At 53.0% G+C, this 20,510-nt stretch overlaps 1 protein-coding gene across 3 annotated transcripts in view; it reads right to left on the bottom strand.

The window, feature by feature from the left end:
* Positions 1-4,356: 4,356 nt before the first annotated feature.
* NECTIN2 (nectin cell adhesion molecule 2) overlaps positions 4,357-20,510 on the bottom strand; it is a 32,760-nt gene continuing 16,606 nt past the window's right edge. The window contains exons 3-10 of one of the 3 annotated variants that reach the window (XM_027978456.3): positions 19,148-19,444; positions 17,871-17,988; positions 16,947-17,095; positions 9,712-9,865; positions 6,503-6,566; positions 6,311-6,397; positions 5,187-5,440; positions 4,357-4,662 (exon numbers count right to left, since the gene is read on the bottom strand). In XM_027978456.3, the coding sequence (XP_027834257.2) occupies positions 4,389-4,662; positions 5,187-5,440; positions 6,311-6,397; positions 6,503-6,566; positions 9,712-9,865; positions 16,947-17,095; positions 17,871-17,988; positions 19,148-19,444 (1,397 nt within the window). In that variant the 3' untranslated portion in view covers positions 4,357-4,388. Of the gene's footprint in view, positions 5,441-6,310; positions 6,398-6,502; positions 6,567-9,711; positions 9,866-12,519; positions 13,272-16,946; positions 17,096-17,870; positions 17,989-19,147; positions 19,445-20,510 lie in introns of those variants that run through there. The other 2 variants (XM_027978457.3, XM_042232160.2) reach the window with 2 other exon arrangements.

Here is a 20,510-nt window from a genome sequence, read left to right as displayed (position 1 = left end):
ACCATTGGTCTGTGCTGCTCAGTTTGCACCGCCCATTGACGTAACATCTCCGCCCCATTCCCGAAGGCGTCCCTCTCTCGACTCCGCCTCGCGGCGAAGTTGTTAATGATAATTGGTCGGCTTTGGCCCTTGCAGCTTCCTGATTGGCTCCTGCAGGTACAGGGGGTCGGACCCTGGTGTCGTAAGCCATCTTGTATGTTCATTGGCTAACGTGCGAGGGTCAAGGGACACGGATAAAGATGGGTTGCGCAGCAGAGGCTGCTAGGCAGCAAGGTCAGCCCTCGCGTCCCACCAGGCACCGCGGCAAAGGGGCGGACCCCTAGTCCGAAGTCGGGGACCGAAAGCCGGAAGTGCTAGCCCTTCGCACAGTGCCACGGGAAGAATTCGAACCCGTCTTGTGAACTCTGTTCTGCTTCTGGTTACCCACAATGCCTCTTACCTATTTAACGGGACAGTTGGCGTAGGCCCACCCCTTTAGTTACCCATCATGCTTTCTGTGTCTTTCCCCCAACCCTTCCTCAGGCACTGAAGCTTCTAACTTTGGCCCATTCATTCTTATCCCATTACCCAGCATGCCTTCCGCTCCATTCATTTCAACTTAGTTGCCTGTACGACTTTTAGCCCTTTTACGCCTGTTCATTTCCCACTTTCTTTTTCTTTTTATGTGTATTTATTAATATTTGGCTGCACGGCTGGACATGTGGTATCTTTAGTTGTGACCTGTGAATTCTTAGTTGCAGCACGTGGAATCTAGTTCCCTGCCCAGGGATGGAACCCTGTCCGCCTGCATTGGGAGCTGCAGAGTCTTAGCTGCTGGACCACCAGGGAATTCCTCCCGCATTCTTCTAGCTGTACCTTAGTTGAGGATCAGGCTTTGTGTCTATTGCTCAACTTGCCTGTGGCCCCTATTTCTCCCTTATTCATTCCTCTACCCCTGGCTCTTTCAGAATTTTCCACAGTTGATTGTGATCCACACAGTCAAAGGCTTTGGCATAGTCAATAAAGCAGAAATAGATATTTTTCTGGAACTCTCTTGCGTTTTCCATGATCCAGCGGTTGTTGGCAATTTGACCTCTGCTTCTTCTGCCTTCTCTAAAACCAGCTTGAACATCTGGAAGTTCACCGTTCAGGTGTTTCTGAAGCCTGGCTTGGAGAATTTTGAGCATTACTTTACTAGCATGTGAGATGAGTGTAATTGTGCGGAAGCTTGAGCATTCTTTTGTATTGCCTTTCTTTGGGATTGGAATGAAAAATGACCTTTTCCAGTCCTGTGTCCACTGCTGAGTTTTCCCAATTTGCTGACATATTGAGTGCAGCACTTTCAAAGCATCATCTTTCAGGAATTCCATCAACTCCACTAGCTTTGTTCATAGTCATGCTTTCTAAAGCCTACTTGACTTCACATTCCAGGATGTCTGGCTCTAGGTGAGTGATCACACCATCGTGATTATCTGGGTCGTGAAGATCTTTTTTGTACAGTTCTTCTGGGTATTCTTGCCACGTCTTCTTAATATCTTCTCCTTCTGTTAGGTCCATACCATTTCTGTCCTTTATTGAGCCCATCTTTGCGTGAAATGTTCCCTTGGTATCTCTAATTCTCTTGAAGAGATCTCTAGTCTTTCCCGTTCTGTTGTTTTCCTCTATTTCTTTGCACTGATTGCTGAGGAAGGCTTTCTTATCTCTCCTTGCTATTCTTTTGGAACTCTGCATTCAGATGCTTATATCTTTCCTTTTCTCCTTTGCTTTTCGCTTCTCTTCTTTTCACAGCTATTTGTAAGGCCCCTCAGACAACCATTTTGCTTTTATGCATTTCTTTTCCATGGGGATGGTCTTGATCCCTGTCTCCTGTACAATGTCACGAACCTCATTCCATAGTTCATCAGGCACTCTATCTATCAGATCTAGTCCCTTAAATCTATTTCTCACTTACACTGTATAATCATAAGGGATTTGATTTAGGTCATACCTGAATGGTCTAGTGGTTTTCCCTACTTTCTTCAATTTAAGTCTGAATTTGGCAATAAGGAGTTCATTACCTGAGCCACAGTCAGATCCCGGTCTTGTTTTTGCTGACTGTATAGAGCTTCTCCATCTTTGCCTGCAAAGAATATAATCAATTTGATTTTGGTGTTGACTGTGTGGATCACAATAAACTGTGGAAAATCCTGAAAGAGATGGGAATACCAGACTACCTGACCTGCCTCTTGAGATACTTATATCCAGGTCAGGAAGCCACAGTTAGAACTGGACATGGAACAACAGACTGGTTCCAAATAGGAAAAAGAGTACGTCAAGGCTGTATATTGTCACTCTGCTTAATTTAACTTATATGCAGAATACATGAGAAACGCTGGGCTGGAAGAGGCACAAGCTGGAATCAAGATTGCCAGGAGAAATACCAATAACCTGAGATATGCAGATGATACTACCCTGAGATACTACATATCTCAGATGCAGATATGGCAGAAAGTGAAGAGGAGCTAAAGAGCCTCTTGATGAAAGTGAAAGTGGAGAGTGAAAAGGTTGGCTTAAAGCTCAACATTCAGAAAACGAAGATCATGGCATCTGGTCCCATCACTTCATGGGAAGTAGATAGGGAAACAGTGGAAGCAGTGTCAGACTTTTATTTTTTGGGGCTCCAAAATAAATGCAGATGGTGATTGCAGTCATGAAATTAAAAGATGCTTACTCCTTGGAAGGAAAGTTATGACCAACCTAGATAGTATATTCAAAAGCAGAGACATTACTTTGCCAACAAAGGTCCATCTAGTCAAGGCTATGGTTTTTCCAGTGGCCATGTATTCATGTGAGAGTTGGACTGTGAAGAAAGCTGAGCACCAAAGAATTGATGCTTTTGAACTGTGGTGTTGGAGAAGACTCTTAAGAGTCCCTTAGTCTGCGAGGAGATCCAACCAGTCCATTCTAAAGGAGATCAGTCCTAGGTGTTCATTGGAAGGACTGATGCTAAAGCTGAAACTCCAATACTTTGGCCACCTCATGCAAAGAGCTGACTCATTGGAAAAGACTCTGATGCTGGGAGGGATTGGGGGCAGGAGGAGAAGGGGATGAGATGGCTGGATGGCATCACCGACTCGACGGACATGAGTTTGAGTAAACTCTGGGAGTTGGTGATGGACAGGGAGGCCTGGTGTGCTGCAGTTCATGAGGTCACAAAGAGTTGGACACAACTGAGCGACTGAACTGAACTGACCCCTGGCTCATTCATTGAGATCTATTACTTATCATGCCCTGAGCTCCTGTTACAACATTATTCATAATTTTGCCTTTGGCCTACTCTTACTCATTACACCCCTGCCCCTTATACTTAGTTACTGCTATTTCTCCTTTGTTCTGTTTATTTCTGCCCATTAAGTTGGCTTAAAGCTCAACATTCAGAAAACGAAGATCATGGCATCGGGTCCCATCACTTCATAGGAAATAGATGGGGAAACAGTAGAAACAGTGTCAGATTTTATTTTTGGGGTCTCCAAAATCACTGAAGATGGTGACTGCAGTCATCAAATTAAAAGACGCTTACTCCTTGGAAGAAAAGTTATGACCAACCTAGACAGTATATTCAAAAGCAGAGACATTACTTTGCTGACTAAGGTCCATCTAGTCAAGGCTATGGTTTTTCCTGTGGTCATGTATGGATGTGAGAGTTGGACTGTGAAGAAGGCTGAGCGCCGAAGAATGGATGCATTTGAACTGTGGTGTTGGAGAAGACTCTTGAGAGTCCCTTGGACTGCAAGGAGATCCAACCAGTCCATTCTGAAGGAGATCAACCCTGGGATTTCTTTGGAAGGAATGATGCTAAAGCTCCAGTACTTTGGCCACCTCATGCGAAGAGTTGACTCATTGGAAAAGACTCTGATTTTCTGGGAGGGATTGGGGGCAGGAGGAGAAGGGGACGACCGAGGATGAGATGGCTGGATGGCATCACGGACTCGATGGACATGAGTCTGAGTGAACTCCGGGAGTTGGTGATGGACAGGGAGGCCTGGCGTGCTGCGATTCATGGGGTTGCAAAGAGTCGGACATGACTGAGTGACTGAACTGAACTGAACTGATTATCCATTGGACTGCTGTTGTAGATTATTTTTGCTTATGCCCTGGACTCCTCCCGCTCCTTCCATTAACCATGGCTTATGCATTTTTGCTCATTATCCCCTCACTTATCTCTTTCATATCTTTGGTCCTTTTCTTTTTGTCTGTAACCTATCTTAACTTCTAGTCTACTGATTCCCTCAAGCCCTGGACCCTGAGCCACACCTCTCCCCCACCCCCCACTCATTACCCATTATGTTCCACCCCTATCCCTTAAACAGCCCACAGAAAACACCAGTAGAGACCTGGTCAAAGTACAAACTCATATTTTGTAGGAAATGCTATATTAAAAACCACATCCCCATCCCTAACCCAGACGATCCACTCCCCCCAACCCCCAAGGAGATGTTAGGGTCCAGTCTCACTGGGCAGGAGTAAAAGGGCTCAGTAGTCTTCAAAGTAACAGCAGATTCTTCTTCCAAGGTTGGCATCAGCAAGGCACACTCTGCATGAGGCTCACCCCATGTAGCCCTGAGCTGGGGCTTAATTCTCTGGAGACAGGAATTGGGGTAGTCGGGGCACAGGGAAGAAGGGTCGGTACCCTGAGACTCCTGCCTGCAGGAGGGAGGAGATGGGGAAGTTCTGCTTTGGGCTGGGGAATCCCCTCCCTCCACCTTTAGGGGACAGGGAGGGGAATGGGTGACAGAGGTTCTGCCGCCTGGAGGGCTCAGGTCTGAGCAGCAGAATGTCCCCAACACCCACCCCAGCAGATCTATTAGGAGTTACTGCCTGGGGAAATATCAGGTCTGGGGTCTTCTTTGGGATTTGGGAGGAGTCTGGAGATGGTGGGTCGTGAGAGGTATAATCTATGTCTGGTGAATCCTTGGGTAAGAGTGTGTGCAGAAATCTACCTTCTCCAGCCCCTCCTAAGCTTATCAGGTTTCCATCATCATGGCCAGTTTCTCTGAATCAGAGATCATTGATTAGAGGTCACAGTGGAGCCACCAAGATAGATGGTGATGATGAGATGCATGTGTGCTAACTGACAGTGGCTGGGCCTGAGGTCAGATCCCTGACAGAAAGTTAAGATATCAGAAAATGAGAGGTGAAAGGGCAAGGCCATGGTGGCTCACACGTACATGGCCCGGGACATGACAAAGCCTTTGCCCTGGTAGGCCTCGGGGGGGCTGGAGTAGGACAGGGCGTCATAGATGGGGTTGATCTTGTCCATGTAGTCTTCCTCCTCCTCCTCGTCCTCTAGATCCAGGGAGACCCTCTCCACAGCAGGCGGCCCAGGGGGCACCAGGATGGGGGACCCCAGGCTTGTGGCCCCAAGGATCAGGGGCCCTGACCGCTCTTCCAAGGTGGGCAGCTCATGGTATCGAGGCATTTCCTGGGAATGGGGAGGGAATGAACCCAAGGTTACCTCTTGAGCATGACACAGAATCCCAGTTTGCTCCTTAACCCGCAAACCCTGACCACCGTCTCCCCATGCCAACCAGAACAGACCTCACCCTATGTCACCCTTGTTCCCTGGGTTGATATTGGGATAATCATGTAGGTGGTTCTTAACTCAAAGCCCAGAGCATGGACTATACCCCATTGATCCTGAGCCTCTCCTTTTCTTCTGATCACTGAAACCCTGGTCTTTCCTCATGAGCCTTTGAATTCAATCTTGACCTAAACTTAAGCTCTACCCTTGAAACTTGACTTGTCCTCAAACTCAATATCCACCCCCTGACCTCCAGCAGGCCACTGAGGGGAGTGACTGTCTGTCTTGTCCCAACTCCAGGCACAGTACCCAGCAAATGGAGATACTCAACTGGTCCTCTTTGATAGAGTGATTTTAACTCTCATCCCTTGTCCTTGGACTTTCAAAACCATGTCCGTCCTCACTGAATCCTAAATACATCTCAATCCTCTAAGCTCTGACCAGAGATACAGCCCTGAACTTGAGTTGTAACCTTTAAATCCTTGGTCTCTTATGTAAGATTCTGAGTGCGTGCTCAGTCATATCTAACTCTGTGGGACTCCGTGGGCTGTAGCCTGCCAGGTTCCTCTGTCCATGGGATTCTCCAGGCAAGAATACTGGAGTGAGTTGCCATTTCCTACTCTAGGGGATCTTTCCCACCCAGAGTCCTGCGTCTCGTGCATTGGCAGGCAGATTCTTTACCACTAGCACCACCTGGGAAGCCTCCTTTTATGTAAGGAGGCCCTTAAACTCAGATCCCAAATCCACCCTTGACCTTTCCCAAGTTCCTACCTGCTCGGCACATGAGACACCAGCATCAAAGTAGGGGGTCTTGAGTGGGCTGTGCTCCGAGGCCCCCAGGGTGAAAAGCTGGGAGGGCTTTGATGGGAGAGAGAGGGACAAGTCAGGACCTCCCCCTTGGCCTCAGTGGGGGAAGGTGGGTGGGGAGGTGGGGGCAGGCTGGGCTCCAGGGAAAGTGCTTACCATCTCTGGTTCCTCCAGCTTTGCCTTTGGGGTTGGTGGCTTGTATGACGGAGGTCCTTCCAGTCTGTGGGGTAGGAGGTAAGTCAGGTGGAGGCTAAGCCCTGAGAACCCCTCTATTTCAGAGCCACTGCACATCTCTTTCCTCTACCTGATCTCCCTTTTCCACCACCCACCTCCCCTTCCCCTGCTGTCTCCTACTCATTCCATGAATTTCTCTTCTTCCAGGAAGTCCTCCTGACTCTCCAGGAGGAGCCAGAGTTCCTGTGGTAGGATCATAGCTAGCTGTGTGTCTCTAATAGGGCACGTACTGAGTTTGTATTTGAATATTACTTCTGATCTCATTCAACAATTGTATCCCGCTGTGAACAGTGTGAGGGGAGAAAAATGAGATTTGTGCTGTGTTCCCAGAACCCACGATGAGGAGTATCAGGACATATTTGGAGAAAGGCAGAATGAGAACTTCCATGGTGGTCCAGTGATTAAGAATTTGCCTGCTGCTGCAGGGGACATGGGTTCGATCCCTGGCCCGGGGAACTAAGACCCTATGTGCCGTGAGCCAAATAAACCCATGGGCCACAACTACTGAGCCTGCATCTAGAGCCACAGGCTGCAAACAGTGAAGCCAGGGCACCTAGAACCCGTGCCCTGCAGCAAGAGGAGCCCCACAATGAGGAGCCTGCGCCATAGCTAGAGACTAGCCTCTGCTCACTGCGACTAGAGGAAGCCGGGGCGCAGCAGTGAAGACCCGCGCAGCCAAAGAAATGATTTTAAAAAGAGAGAGAATGAAAAGAATGAGTGAAGCGCTTTCCTGTCGCCCAAACTATATTAAATTCCCTCATTCTGCACACCTACAGGCCACAGTATCCTGTATATATAATAATGGCAGGTGCTCACTACGCCTTCTATCCCCAGCTCAGATGTCCCTGCCTCCAGGAAGCCCTCCCTGATCTTTCAGGCTGAGTCAGGTGCTCTCTGTAGCCGCGCTCAGCTCCTTCAGTTTCCCTAGCCCATTCCTAGCCATCCTGGACTGTCATTGTCTGGGGATGGATCTGTCTTCTCCAGACTGGGAACCCCAGGAGCTCAAGGCCAGCGCCATCTCAGACACCACTGGGTCTCATGGGCTTAGAAGATGAGAACATCAGCAGGTTGTTGGTTTGCATGGACTAGATGATTAAGACTGGTTCACAAACGTCCATCTTAGGGAGCTTGTTCTAATATAGACGCCAAGCCCTTCTTGTGAAAGTGCTGATTTAGTAGGTTTGGGGTTAAGCCCAGGAAGGTGCATTTTTAACAAGTGCTCCCCTTACACACGCTGGGTCACATTATTTCAAAACCATTTTGCCCCCAAAACTTTCTTGCTGAACAAATTTCAGCAAGTGATTTCAGCTCTCTGAACCTGTTTCCTTTTTGAGAAGATGTGTAGCCTTAGCTCTGTCTGAGAATTTAGGTTTCCTTGATATGATACATTGATGTGTGTGGCTATCTTTTATTTGCATTTTAAATTTATTATTTTGGGGACATTTTTTAAAGGCTTATTTATGTATTTGGCTGTGCTGTGTCTTCCCTAAGGTGCATGGGCTTCTCTTCTTGCAGAGCACAGGCCCTAGGCACACGGGCTCAGTGTGTGTGATGCAAAGGACTGGTTGCTCTGTAGCGTGTGGGATCCTGTGGGACAAGGGATCAAATCCGTGTCCCCTGCGTGGGCAGATGGATTCTTAACTACTGGGCCACCAGAGAAGCCCTTCTTTGGACATCTTTTAAGTGTTTTGTCTCATCGTTGTGTTCCTAAATTTAAGGGCCTCGCCCCACGGGGATACTTTCTGAATTACCTACTGAATGAACAAATGAATGGATGGATATGAGGCTTCACTGAGATCACAAGCACGATGCCTCTTATCAAGTCTCCATAAGATGCTGTTGAGATGTCAAGATGCCTCTCATAGCAAGTGCTCTGCAGAGAGGAGTGGAGCTAGTTTCCCCTAACAGCCCCAATATTCCTCTTTTTTCACAGTAATACGGATTTTGACTGGGCATGTGGCCACCCAGAATAAAGACTACATTTCCCAGCGTCCTCTGCAGCTAGGGCAGCCATGTGACTAGACCCTGGCCAATGGGAAATGAGAGAATGTGATGGTTCCCTCACAGCACTGCCCTCTATTTCCATTTCCCCTTCCCACTGGCAGGCAGGGTGGTCCCTGAGGCCAGGATGGCCATGTCTGGTTGTCCTGTCCATAGACAATGATAAGAGAGAAGGGAGCCATCTTGGAATGTGAATGAAGGGAAGGCAGAACAACAAGAGAGCAGGAACCTGGACTCTGATGACATCACAGAGCAGAATTGTCATGGCCATGACTTCTAGGAAATAAGCCCTCCTCTCCACCCCATTTAAGTCCTGGTCATTTTGGATCACTCTGTTTCACAGAGTTTGATACCATGCAGGGTCCTGTGGGAGTCCTGGGGCACAAGGCCTTTCTGTGTCCCCCATTTCTTTGTTTATAGGAAACACCCTGCATTCAGCCTCCATGACCTTCCCTGAGTGCCAGTGGGGAGATTCAAGCAGTTGTTACTTAGGGAAGGCAGGAGATGCAAGACCAGGGAGAAACAAACAGTTAAGAGCAGCCTTGGGCCAAGGTCCTGTTTCCCTATTAATGGATACACACACAACAGTATCTTTGAACTACTCTGCAGATAAAGAAATCCCCTCCAGGTGGGAGAAGCAACTGATTAATGATGGTAAGTGGCCCACAAGCATGCAGACCCCAGACCAGTTGGACCTGAAGCTTGATGCTGCTGACTCCTACTTACCTCAACACCAACCCATCAGAAGAATGTCCATGGGATGATCACACTCTCTTTGAACAATTACTATAAAACTTCTCAATATCTTCCTCAAGTTAGGACACTTGGGTTCTGAGGGCAGTAGCCTGCTACTGTCCCCCTTTGCCTAGCAAAGCAATAAAGCTACTCTTTTCTGGGTGCGTGCTAAGTCGATTCAGTGGTGTCCGATTCTTTGCAACCCTCTGGACAGTAGCCTGCCAGTCATCCCAAATTCTGTCTTGGAGATTTGATTCGGCACTGGTGTATGGAGAAGCTGAGCCATTTCAGCGTCACAACCATCACCGACGACTTTCTCCCAGCCTCCTCCCCCACCCTGTGCACCTTGGTCCTGGGACCCCTCCCCCATCCACTTCTCAGGACGCTTCACTCACTCCTCCTCCTCCTCTGCCCCCTGCAGCCTCTGCTCCTTCCGCTGCTGCCTGCAGATCAGGATGCCCGTGGCGGCCACAGCAGTAGCGATGATGGCAGCGATGATGCCCCCAATGATGCCCCCTGTGGCCCCTGCTCCGGCTGTGTTGGGTGTCTCTGCAAGAAGGAGGACAGCGTGAGGGAGTCTCCAGGAGGAAGCCACACAAGGCCTTATTCCCAGTCCCACCCCACCCTCCAGTCACCACCTGCCTGCCTACCACCTCTCCCAAGGGCAGAGGACATTCTTTTTATCCACTTAATCCTCACTGAGCATTTGTTGTGCGATAGAATGGTGAACAAAACATGCAAAAGCGCCAGTCCCATGGGACGAATGTTTTGTCGGACAGGGAGGCCACAAGTAGAGAAACAGACATAATAGCTAATGTGCCAGGTGACGGCAAATGAGAGAGGGTAATCATAGGGGGGACTTCCCTCGTGTCGAAGTGGATAAGAATCCACCTGCCCGTTTGGGGGACATGGGTTCCATCCCTGGTCTGGGAAGATTCCACATCCTGCGGGGCAACTGAGCCCGTGCGTCACAATTACTGAGCCCACGCTCTAGAGCCGCCAAGCTGCAACTCCTGAAGCCTGCATGCCTAGAGCCCCGTGCTCTGCAACAAGAGAAGCCACCACAGTGAGAAGTCCGAGCACTGCAATGAAGACCCAGGACAGCCAAAAAAACCAATTATACACATATATATGTATACTTCCCTGGTGGCTCAGATGGTAAAGTGCCTGTCTGCAATGCGGGAGAGCTGGGTTCGATCCCTGGGTTGGGAAGATCCCCTGGAGAAGGAAATGGCGGCCCACTCCAGTACTCTTGCCTGGAAAATCCCATGGACAGAGAAGCCTGGTAGGCTACAGTCCATGGGGTCGCAGAGAGTCAGACATGATGGAGAGACTTCACTTTCACTTTCACATATCAAGGCAATGCCACATAATGCCACATAATGCCAGTGTCATTCACCTTACTTATAGTAGGGAAGTGCTAAGTGACAGAGCAGGGTAGTCAAAAGTAGTCAGAGAGCGCCTTACTGGGAGATGTTTGAGCAAAGGCCTGAAGTAGCTGTAGGGGGCGAGCCATGAGGGTATGAGAGCATTCCAGGAAGAGCCAACCGCCAGCCAGAGCCAAGGTCCTCTGGAGGAAGCCTCGGGTTGTTTTTAGGGACAGGAGGGAGCAGAGCAGAGAGCTGATGGGAGAGTGTGGTGCTAAGGGAAGAGAGGTGACAAGGAATGGAGCAAAAAGGCAGAAAATCGGGGTCAGGCGTGATTCTGGGCTTGGGATTAGAACCCCTCATGTATTATACAGAATGAAGTTATCCTGGGCCGAGCATTAGAGGGCCTCCAACCTCACAGGAAAAGGGGTGGAGAGAAGTGTGACTCCCCCGCTACACAATCCTGGACCTCTCCTTTGTAACACTTTCCACTTCCTGAATCATTATTGAGCCATTACCTGTTTACTTGCCAATTTCCACACTGTGCGGTCCAAGGGACGGGGTCAGGCACACAGCTGGTGTTTTTCTAGATGCATAAGGAGGCGCCCAGCAGGGACACTTGGGGACCACTGTCTGCCAGATCGACCACATTCCTGCTCCTGGCACTGCCCTCCCGGTGGGGGAGGAGGCGGCAGCTGGGGTAGGAGGTGGGCAGGACAGGACAGGGTGGTACAGACAGTAAACAGCCAGAGGAAATAACAAGTGTGCCGAGGCCCCGCTCACAGGCCGCCCCCTTCCATCAACCCCGCTACAGAGGGGAGGAGAGAAAGCTGCCCGAGGGAATGCTGTCTGGATCCCTGGACCATCCCATTTCCACAGCTTCCTGTTACACAGCCTGGCATCCTCTGGAGGGCTTCTCAGAGCGTCGGGGAAATATCAGAGTAATTGCGCTCAGTCCACACACTTGCTCATCCTAAGGCTGCTCCTCTGACTGCGCGCCACCGCCGTGTCCGCCGCAGAGCGAGTGGAATCCTCTGCTGGTGGCAGAGGCAGACTCGCCCAGCGTCTCCCAGGTGCTTCACCCCACGCTAGGTGTTCGGGTGCAGCCCAGCCTTAACTGAGTCCCAGGACAGCCTTGGGAGCAGAGATGAAGGCCACCTGGGGTGGTCGTGGGGCTGGGGAGAGTGGAGGTGACTGGATTTAACCTTGCCTCCTTCCTCGCCCCGCCCCCCCCCCCCACAGTCCCCAGCCCGAGTATGGAAGATTTTCTAACGGAGAGAGGGGGCAGTGAGAAGGATACAGAGCCCCTCATTGGGCCCAGCCTGGGGATAAGGGACTAGGAAGAAGGTAGGAAAGGCTGACGTGATGTCCTCCCCAGGTGGGGCTCCCCTGGTTTCTTAGCACCCCAAGAATGCAGGTGGCAAGTCCTCCCTTCCAATGTCCTCAGCAGACTCCAGGAGGTCGGGTCTGAGATGCCCCCAGAGGATCAGATTCCAGGCCCTCACCACCCCTGAGGGCCCAGGAGTCCACGATCTCAGCCCCACTGGGCCTAGAAACTCAGTTCTCTGGCCAGTCTGGCCACTCTGCCTGGGAAGGCTGTTCTGGAAGCCCCGCATCCAAGCGCCAGCCCCTGAGCCCAGCTCCCCGGGCCTCAGACGGCTCGGACATCCAATGTGTCCTTCAAGGACCCAAGTGACCAGAGTTCTCCCTTCCATCAGCCTCCCCAAGTCTAGCCCCCACCACGCTTCCCGTCTCCAGCACCCACCCGCTGGGACCTAGCAGTCCCTGTCCCACCCCCCAAAGAGGGGGTCTGATGTATTACAAGACACCCCGGGATGTTTTCCTCCAAAGCGTTTATTAACTCCTGAGTGTCATGGGGCCATGGCAGGCTGGAGCCCGAACCAAGAGTCTCTGTGGGGGGTGGTGCTCTGTGGGTCCCCATTCTCCAGCGCCCCCCTCCCCCGGGGGGGCCGTCCCCTGCTCCTTGCGGCCAGGAGTCAGAAGTCCAGTGTATGATATTCCAGCGCCCTCTACATCCCAGGGAAGGAAGCGGGAGGTAGCCTTGAACTCCAGTGTGTTCCGGACAAACGAGTTCAACCAGCCCTGGGCCCTTGGCTGGCCGGTGTGCGCAGTGCTGTGTCTGTCTCAGTCTGTCTGTCTGTCTGCCTGGGGGGGGGTGGTGGTGGGGGGTGAGTGGGGTCACACGTAAATCGCCCGCCGGGAGATGAGAGAGCCATCCAGCTGGGACTCCAAGTCGTCCTCCAGCGCCGGGGGCGGCGGCAACATGAGGCCTTTCTCTGCCTTCTCCTCCTCGTCCTCATCCTCCTCATCCTTGCCCTGTGGCCTCAGGGGGCCAGGGTCCACGGGCGTCCAGAAGACGGGACCCCCATTCCCAAACACCTGAGTTTTCGGGTCGCAGGACCCTCCTGTGCCGCCGTCTCCTCCTCCTCCGGGGCTCTTCCTTCTCCTCACCCTCAGCAGGATGAAGGCCAAGGACCCCCCAGCCAGAAGCAGCAGCACCAGCAGTGTCCCCCCCACAGCCCCCCACACCACTGGGCCCGCGCCTTGAGACGAGGCCCGGGGGGTGTCTGAGGAGAGAGAAGAGGGGTGAGAGAGAGGGAGACACGAGGTCAAGAGGAGACATCTGGAGGTGGGGGGCGGGGGAGACAGGACGCAGCAGGGCAGGGCTGGGAACTGGGGAGGCGACAGGGAGGCGGGGAGGGAAGGGAGAGCCCCGCTCACTCTCCGCGCCAGTGGGTGCCCTCCCCCAGATGGATTTCCTTACACCTGCCTAGTGCTTTGCTAACAAGACAGAAAAAAAAGAAAAGACTCCCGAAATAACAAACACAAAACCAAAATGACGATTGCTAGGGATTCCCTGGCCGTCTAATGGTTAAGACTCCGCGCTTCCACTGCAGGGCATTGCTCAGTCACTCAGCCATAGTTTGGACTCTTTGTGACCCCATGGACTGCAGCCCGCCAGGCTCCTCTGTCCGTGGGATTCTCTGGGCAAGAATACTGGAGTGGGCTGCCATTTCCTCCTCCAGGGAATCTTCCTGACTCAGGGGTAGAATCCGAGTCTCCTGCGTCTCCTGCACTGGCAGGCGGATTCTTTACCAGTGAGCCACCTGGGAAGCCCTGCTATAGGGGCATAGGTTCAATCTCTGGTCGGGGAACTGAGAGCCCACCAGCCGAGCCACGCGGAGACAAAAGCAAAAACCAACACACACATACACACGTGCACACGTGAAACAACAGCTCGCTACCCACCATTTAAAGCACTGGTCATTTCACTGAAAATTCCACATTTCTTTTACGGCAAAAAAAAAAAAAATCAGATCTGGCACCATCACACCCTTGTCTCCTCCACCTGGTGATGGGCTGTGGCTGAGTGAGGCTGCGGACTCCGGGAACAGAGTCCCACACCTGGCCACCCTGTCACTCGCCAGGACCTTGTAGCCATCTGAATTTGGCACTCCCTCTCAGAAACTCTGAGGTCAGGGTCACAGAATCTTGTGGCTGATCCAGCCAGAAAGAAGCAGAGATGGGTTTGAGCCTGAGGCTGTTGGATCCCAAAGCTCTGAGCACTTGAGAGAAGGGGACTGAGGAGATTGAGCCCCCCACCCCATCCCCAAGGTGGAAAATGGCACTCTTTAAGCCCACAGTCCCAGGGGTTTCTTCTCCCTGCTGAGGCTGAGCTGGTGGGAGGGGAGGGCGGGGTGGGTAGAGAAGGAAGCAGGGGAGCGCTAATCAGGGAGGAGTGAGGATGAGGGAGAGGGCGTCTGGGGCCCACAGATGCAACCAGCATCTTATCACATACTTGCCTTCCCCCACCCTGGCATGCAGGGCCTGACTGGGAGAGACCAGGGAGGGACCTGCTCACACCTGACCCTCCCCTCCCCACGTTTACTGGAGTGGGGTGGGGTGGCGGTCATGACCTAGCGGGCTGTCAAACCAGTGCAAACAACAGTAAAACAGAAGAGAAAAAGTCCACCTCAAAGGTAAAGGGCCAACAATACTCTGTGAAACTTCTGGCGGGGATATATGTCTACTCCTGCACCCTGGGTGAAGGCGGGAAAGACTCTGTACGGTGAAGTCTGGAGGCCAGTTTTCACGCGTGTCGGGACGTGTGTCCGCATTACTGAAGGTAGTATTTTGGAGGTGCTGGCTGAGCGTGCTCCTGTCTTAGGGTCAGAAGTTTCTGAAGCAACGTCTAGCCTGCGGTGTGGCCTGTGTACTTGTTTTCTCTGGTGTGAGCCCCAAATGGAGTGTGATGGACTGTGTGGGTCTGTGTGCACGTGAGGAACGGGAGGCGTCTCTGAGAAACCCTCTGAGGTGACTTTGCCAGGAGCTGTGAGTGAATCTCCTCTCTGGGCAAGGCCCTCTGTTGACACATCACTACCTTTGACTGAATTTCTAGAGTGCTCAGAGAGTACCCCCATCGGCTGGAGTCCATCTGTAGGCGTGTGACTTTGCAACGGTGTTTTGGACTGCCTGTGGGTCTGCGGTTGCCTTTGCGGGGGTGGGGGGTGTTTCCACGGGTGTGTGATTTTGTGCGCACCCCACTCACCCAGGTACGTGTGCTTCACGGGGTGACTACTGCCTGTCCAAGGCTGAACTCTGATGGTGGTGCGTTCACCTTGGGGGTTGCCAGTGGTGGGCGTTCCTGGGGTTTCTGGCTGTTTCGGGGGCAGCGTCCCTGCTTTTGTGGCTGTGTGTTTCTCCCATGGCCTTTCAGCGTGACACTGTCTGGGTCCTGCAGGCTCCAGCCCCACGGGCCCAGTGTGGGCGGAGAGACCGGTTTCTCGGGTGGGTGTGTATCTGGGGTACAGTTCAGGGGGCGTATTTCCAGTTGGGCACCTTGCTGGGTGGGTGGAGCTGACCTTCCTCTGGGTGTGCCTTGGAGGGCAGGACTCTGACTGGGTCATCGCTGTATTCCCAACATCAAGGAGAATGGCTGGCCAAGAGGAAACCTCAGCAAATAACTTGTCAGAGGATGATTTGTTGACAGAAGCTCCACAGCGGCATTTCTGGAGTTTCCGAGGGCGTGCCCTTGAGAATGTCTTCAAGTCTCCCTCTCAGCATCGGGGTGATGGCGTTTCCCCGTGTGGGCTTGCTGCGTGTCTGTGTGGCGGTGTCTCCCTCCAGGTGTGTGTGTTTGTGGACCTGAGTGTGTGAGACGTGCTGAGGGTGGGCCAGTGGTCTCTCTGGGCGTGTGGTTTGTGACAGTGTTTCTCAACGGCTACGTCACATCTCCCTGGCACGTGTCGGAATTCCTCAAGAGGGATCCGTTTTCATTTTTTTGGGGGGGGTGTGGGTTGAGGATCCGTTTTCACGTGGGTGTCTTTCTAGACATGTGTGTGTGTGTGTGTGTGTGCGTGTGTGTGTTGTGATTGTCGCAGCGAGGGGCCTGCTTCCACCCATCTCCAGTGTGTGTGTCTGTCTGTCTTCACACGGGTGACTCTGAGTTTGTCTTTGGTTGTATTTCTGAGATGGGGGGGCACACCAAGGCCCCCTGGCTCCCTGTAAGCATCACAGTCTACAGCTGTGATTTTAACCCCATTTCCATCAGCCCGCACCTGGGCTTCATTTCCTTTCACTTTTTCCCTCTCCAGCTGTGTATCTTGGGTCCCGTCAGGGAGACTCAGAGCACTTCTGACTGCCAGACACACCAGCCACTGTTTCCAAAATACCACCTCCAGGGAGTTGCCTGGCGCTCCACTGGCTAGCACCCCAGGCTTTCACTGCCATGGGCCTGGTTTTGGTCCCTGGTCGGGGAACTAAGATCCCGTCAGCTGAGCGGCAGGCCAACAAAAGAACAAAAACCAAAACAAACCCAAAATACCACCTCCAGGAACACAAACATCTCAACACACACACGCAAACTGGTTTCCGGCTGGTACCGGCCAGCCCTCCCTGTAAAAAGTCTATTGTCTCTGAGTGTTCCTCCAGCTGCCCTCCCGTGACTGAGTTGTCTGATTCCCATGGGTGTGTCTCGTTGGCTGGAGGCTGGGCCAGTTACCCTGGATCTCTTCCTAACGACCCTTCTCAGGCCTCAAGTTCCTAACTCCTGCCAGCACCTACCCAGTCACCCCAATCCAGACTCCACCTGGGGCGGGGGATAAAAGCCATGCCCCACATCGGTGAGGTGGGTGTAGCCCACCCCAGGTCGGCGGCACAGACCCCCACACAGCCCCAGAGCCCAGTGGGAGGAACACTCGGGGAGCAGGCCCTGTCGTCACACCACCCCAAGACCCACTCACCTCGAACGAGGACCACCTGCTCGGCTCGGCCGGTGCCCACGGCGTTGGTGACGGTGCAGATGAAAGTGGTGTTGAAGAGCCGGTCCACTGAGTGGACGATCAGCTTGGGGCCCTGGGCCACTGCTGAGGCTGGGAAGACACCCGAAGTCCTAGAGGGTGTGGGGGTCATGTGAGAGGGACAGCATGGTCCACGGGGGGCCCAGATCTGGTCCCTAATGACACAACCCTCAAGAGCCAAGCTCCACAGCCTTGAAACTTACTCCTTGACACCCCAAACTGCCAGCTCCCTCCTCCTGGGGGACTTACGGTTGCAGGCCTCAGGCCTCCAGTGTTCCTTTCTCATGACACAGGAGTCTGAGCCCCCAGCCCCTCCTTCCTCAGACCCAGGGGTCCAGGCTCCCAGCCCCTCCTCCCTTAGCCCCAGGAGTCCAGCCCCCCAGCCCATCTTCCTCCAGACCCAGGAGTTCAGACCCCCAGCCCCTCCTCCCCCAGACCCAGGGATCCAGGCTCCCAGCCCATCCTCCCCCAGACCCAGGGGTCCAGGCTCCCAGCCCCTCCTCCCTCAGCCCCAGGAGTCCAGCCCCCCAGCCCATCCTCCTCCAGGCCCAGGAGTCCAGACCCCTATCCCCTCCTCCCCCTGACCCAGGAGTCCAGCCCCCAGCCCCTCCTCCCCAAGCCTCAGGAGTCCAGCCCCCCAGCCCTTCCCCCCCAGCCCCAGGAGTCCAGCCCCCCAGCCCCTCCTCCCCAAGCCTCAGGAGTCCAGCCCCCCAGCCCCACCTCCCCAGCCCCAGGAGTCCAGCCCCCAGCCCCTCCTCCCCCAGACCTAGGATCCAGGCCCCAGCCCCTCCTCCCCCAGCCCCAGGAGTCCATGTCCCCAGCCCCTCCTCCCCCAGACCCAGGAGTCTGGCTCCAAACAGGACTCACGTGCTCCAGTCGTAGCCCGTGGGCTCTGGTTTGCTTCGGACGTTACAGTTCAGGGTGGCCTCACTACGGCCGATGTACCAGTTGTCGTCATAGCCAGATATGGAGACCTGGGGGGGGTCTGCAGGAAATAGGGGGGACTGGCTCAGTGACCAGGGGAATTCCAGAAGGGGTGACAAGTGAGTAGACAGATAAGAATCCTAAAGAACAGGGTGGGCCCAGGGACAATGCCTGCTCAGAGACCGCCCAGGGACTTCACTGAGGGCCATTCTGAGGAAGTTATTGTTCAGTGCAGGCAGCGCCCGAGCCAGCCACTAGAGATAATGTGTGTCATTTCTGACATGCCCAGAGCAGATTAGGGAATTAGTTTAACTGAAGGCATTGTCTGGGGAGCTAGTATAGAAAATGCTGAGTTGGGGTATGCGGTTGGAAAAGCTGCTAAGGTAACTATTTGGCAGAGTCTGTGGGGAGAATGCCAGAAGAGCCTCTCTGGGGAATATCGGGGTGGGGGGTGTCAGGGTAACCAGTTTGGGGAAGAGTGAGCTCAGTACATATGGGAAGGGGTCGGTATTCACAGGGTCCAGTGGTTAGGACTTGGTGCTTTCACTGGCATCGCTCTGGGTTCAGTCCGTGGTCGGGGAACTAAGATCCTGCAAAACCCCCACCACCGTCGCCACTAACAACACTGACCACAGCACAGCGTGTCGACAGGGTCCACAGGGACCAGTGTAGCCACATTCGGGCAGAAGTTGGTGTAGAGACCCCAGGCGAGTCAGTATAGACAGTGCCCAGGGAGCCAGCTCAGACAGTACGAGTGGGGAGGGGTGCATAAGCAATACCGGCCTGGGCCAAGGAGACAAAGTAGTTGATACAGAACAGTGAAGGAGCAGTGTCAGCTGGGGTCCATGCGAGCCAGAAGAGATTGCTGGGGGCACCTGTATGCTGGTTACAAAATCAAGGGATAGCCCTAGTTTGCGGTGTTTGTCAATTCTCTTGGTATAAATACTCCCCACAGTTGATTCAAGCAACCAGTAACCCTTAATGGACGTGGAACTGGGAAGAAATGTACAAAACTGACCCTTGCCAGCCCATTCTGATGTGCCATTGACTGCGGCAATAAGTTGAGAGCCTAGTGAAGCTAGTGTAGACAACAGGCAGGAAGGCAGTGCAGAAGTTGATCCAGAGTGCCAGTGTAGACCACACTCCGGGATTGCGGAGACGGTGCCCCAGAGGAGCCAGTGTTTTGGGGCGGAGGAGCGGTCACAGCCTGATGTACTCACAGCGCACGGAGAGAATCACTGGCAGCAGTTTGGGCTCCTGGAAGCTCTCATGTTCCACTTTGCAGATGACCTTGACCCCATCTGCTTCGCTCAAGGGTGTCACAGTGTAGCGACTAGTGACGGTGACTGTGCCAGGCAGGGGCCCCGATCCCTGGGTCTCTTTGGCCTCCCCATCCAAGGGTGAGAGCCAGGAGACCCGGGCAGGTGGTCGGCCGCCCGCGGAGACACAGCGGGCCACGGGTACAGGATCCAGATTGAATGTGACCTCCTGTTTCTCAGCATGGTTCTGGGGCTGGGCTGGGGAGAGGAACAGAGGGGGTGGGTCACTCCGCACCTACAGTCAGTCAACAAACACCCTCAGCAGTGGAGCTGAGCAGTTAAGTCCCAACTGGAGTGGAATGGATTGCCATTTCCTTCTCCGGGGGATCTTCCAGACCCTGGGATCAAACCCATATCTCCTGCATTGGCAGGCGGATTCTTTACAGCTGAGTCATCTGGGAGGCCCAAGACCCAGCTGCAGGGCTTCACTTCCCAGTTTTGGGGCTTTGCGGCCGCATGGCTTTAGACAAGTCATTTTCAACCCTCTACGTCAGGTTCCTCTTTTGTAAAGTGGGGATAGTAATAGGACCCACCACAGAGATGAAATAAATTGACATATAAGGCGCTTTGGACAGTGCTTGACACTCACTGTGCTATCTAAGTGTTAGCCGTTATAGTACAATGCATTTTCTGGTCTGCTCTGCTAGTAAAGCAGACGGTGTCCACAAGCCTGGATGAAGCTGTGGTTTTAAGCGAAGAGCCAAAGCAGAACAATGCAGCTCAAAGGTCCAGCTGAAAAGAACTTCCACTTCTCCGGTCATCACCGCTAGATTTCGGCCCAGAAGTGAGATAGAGGCAGTGGAGATCCCCAAAGCTGGACATTTTCTGCCCTTTTCACCCATCCTCCTGGGAGACATGGAAAAATATTAGGCGGGGTAAAACCTCCATGAGGAATAATAATGCCAACCACAGTTACTGATGTGTGCTCACAACCAGACAGTCCCCTCAAGTTCTGACCTGCATCACTACCTGTCCCTGGTCCCTGCTCCTGCCCACTGCGGGGTCTTTAGTGACTTGCACTGCCTGGAATGTTCTGGCATCTTCTCTTCTTGTCTTGCTCCTCCTCCTTTTCCAGATGCCGGACTCACTTTCTCATAGAAACTTCCCTGAAGTTGGACTCCCCAAGAAAGTAGCGGTTTCACTATTCTGCTCTGTGCTTTGATAGGCACCTGGTGCCTGGTAGTAAGTGATCTCTACTTAATAGAACAAATGATGGCAGACAAAGAGAGGCCTTTGAGAAAGACGGGGAGGAGAGTGGGTTACT

The sequence above is a fragment of the Ovis aries genome, chromosome 14 (assembly GCF_016772045.2).
Source record: "Ovis aries strain OAR_USU_Benz2616 breed Rambouillet chromosome 14, ARS-UI_Ramb_v3.0, whole genome shotgun sequence".
Taxonomy (NCBI): domain Eukaryota; kingdom Metazoa; phylum Chordata; class Mammalia; order Artiodactyla; family Bovidae; genus Ovis; species Ovis aries.
The sequence above is the reverse complement of the archived record's forward strand: the minus strand, read 5'-3'. Positions and strand labels throughout refer to the sequence as shown.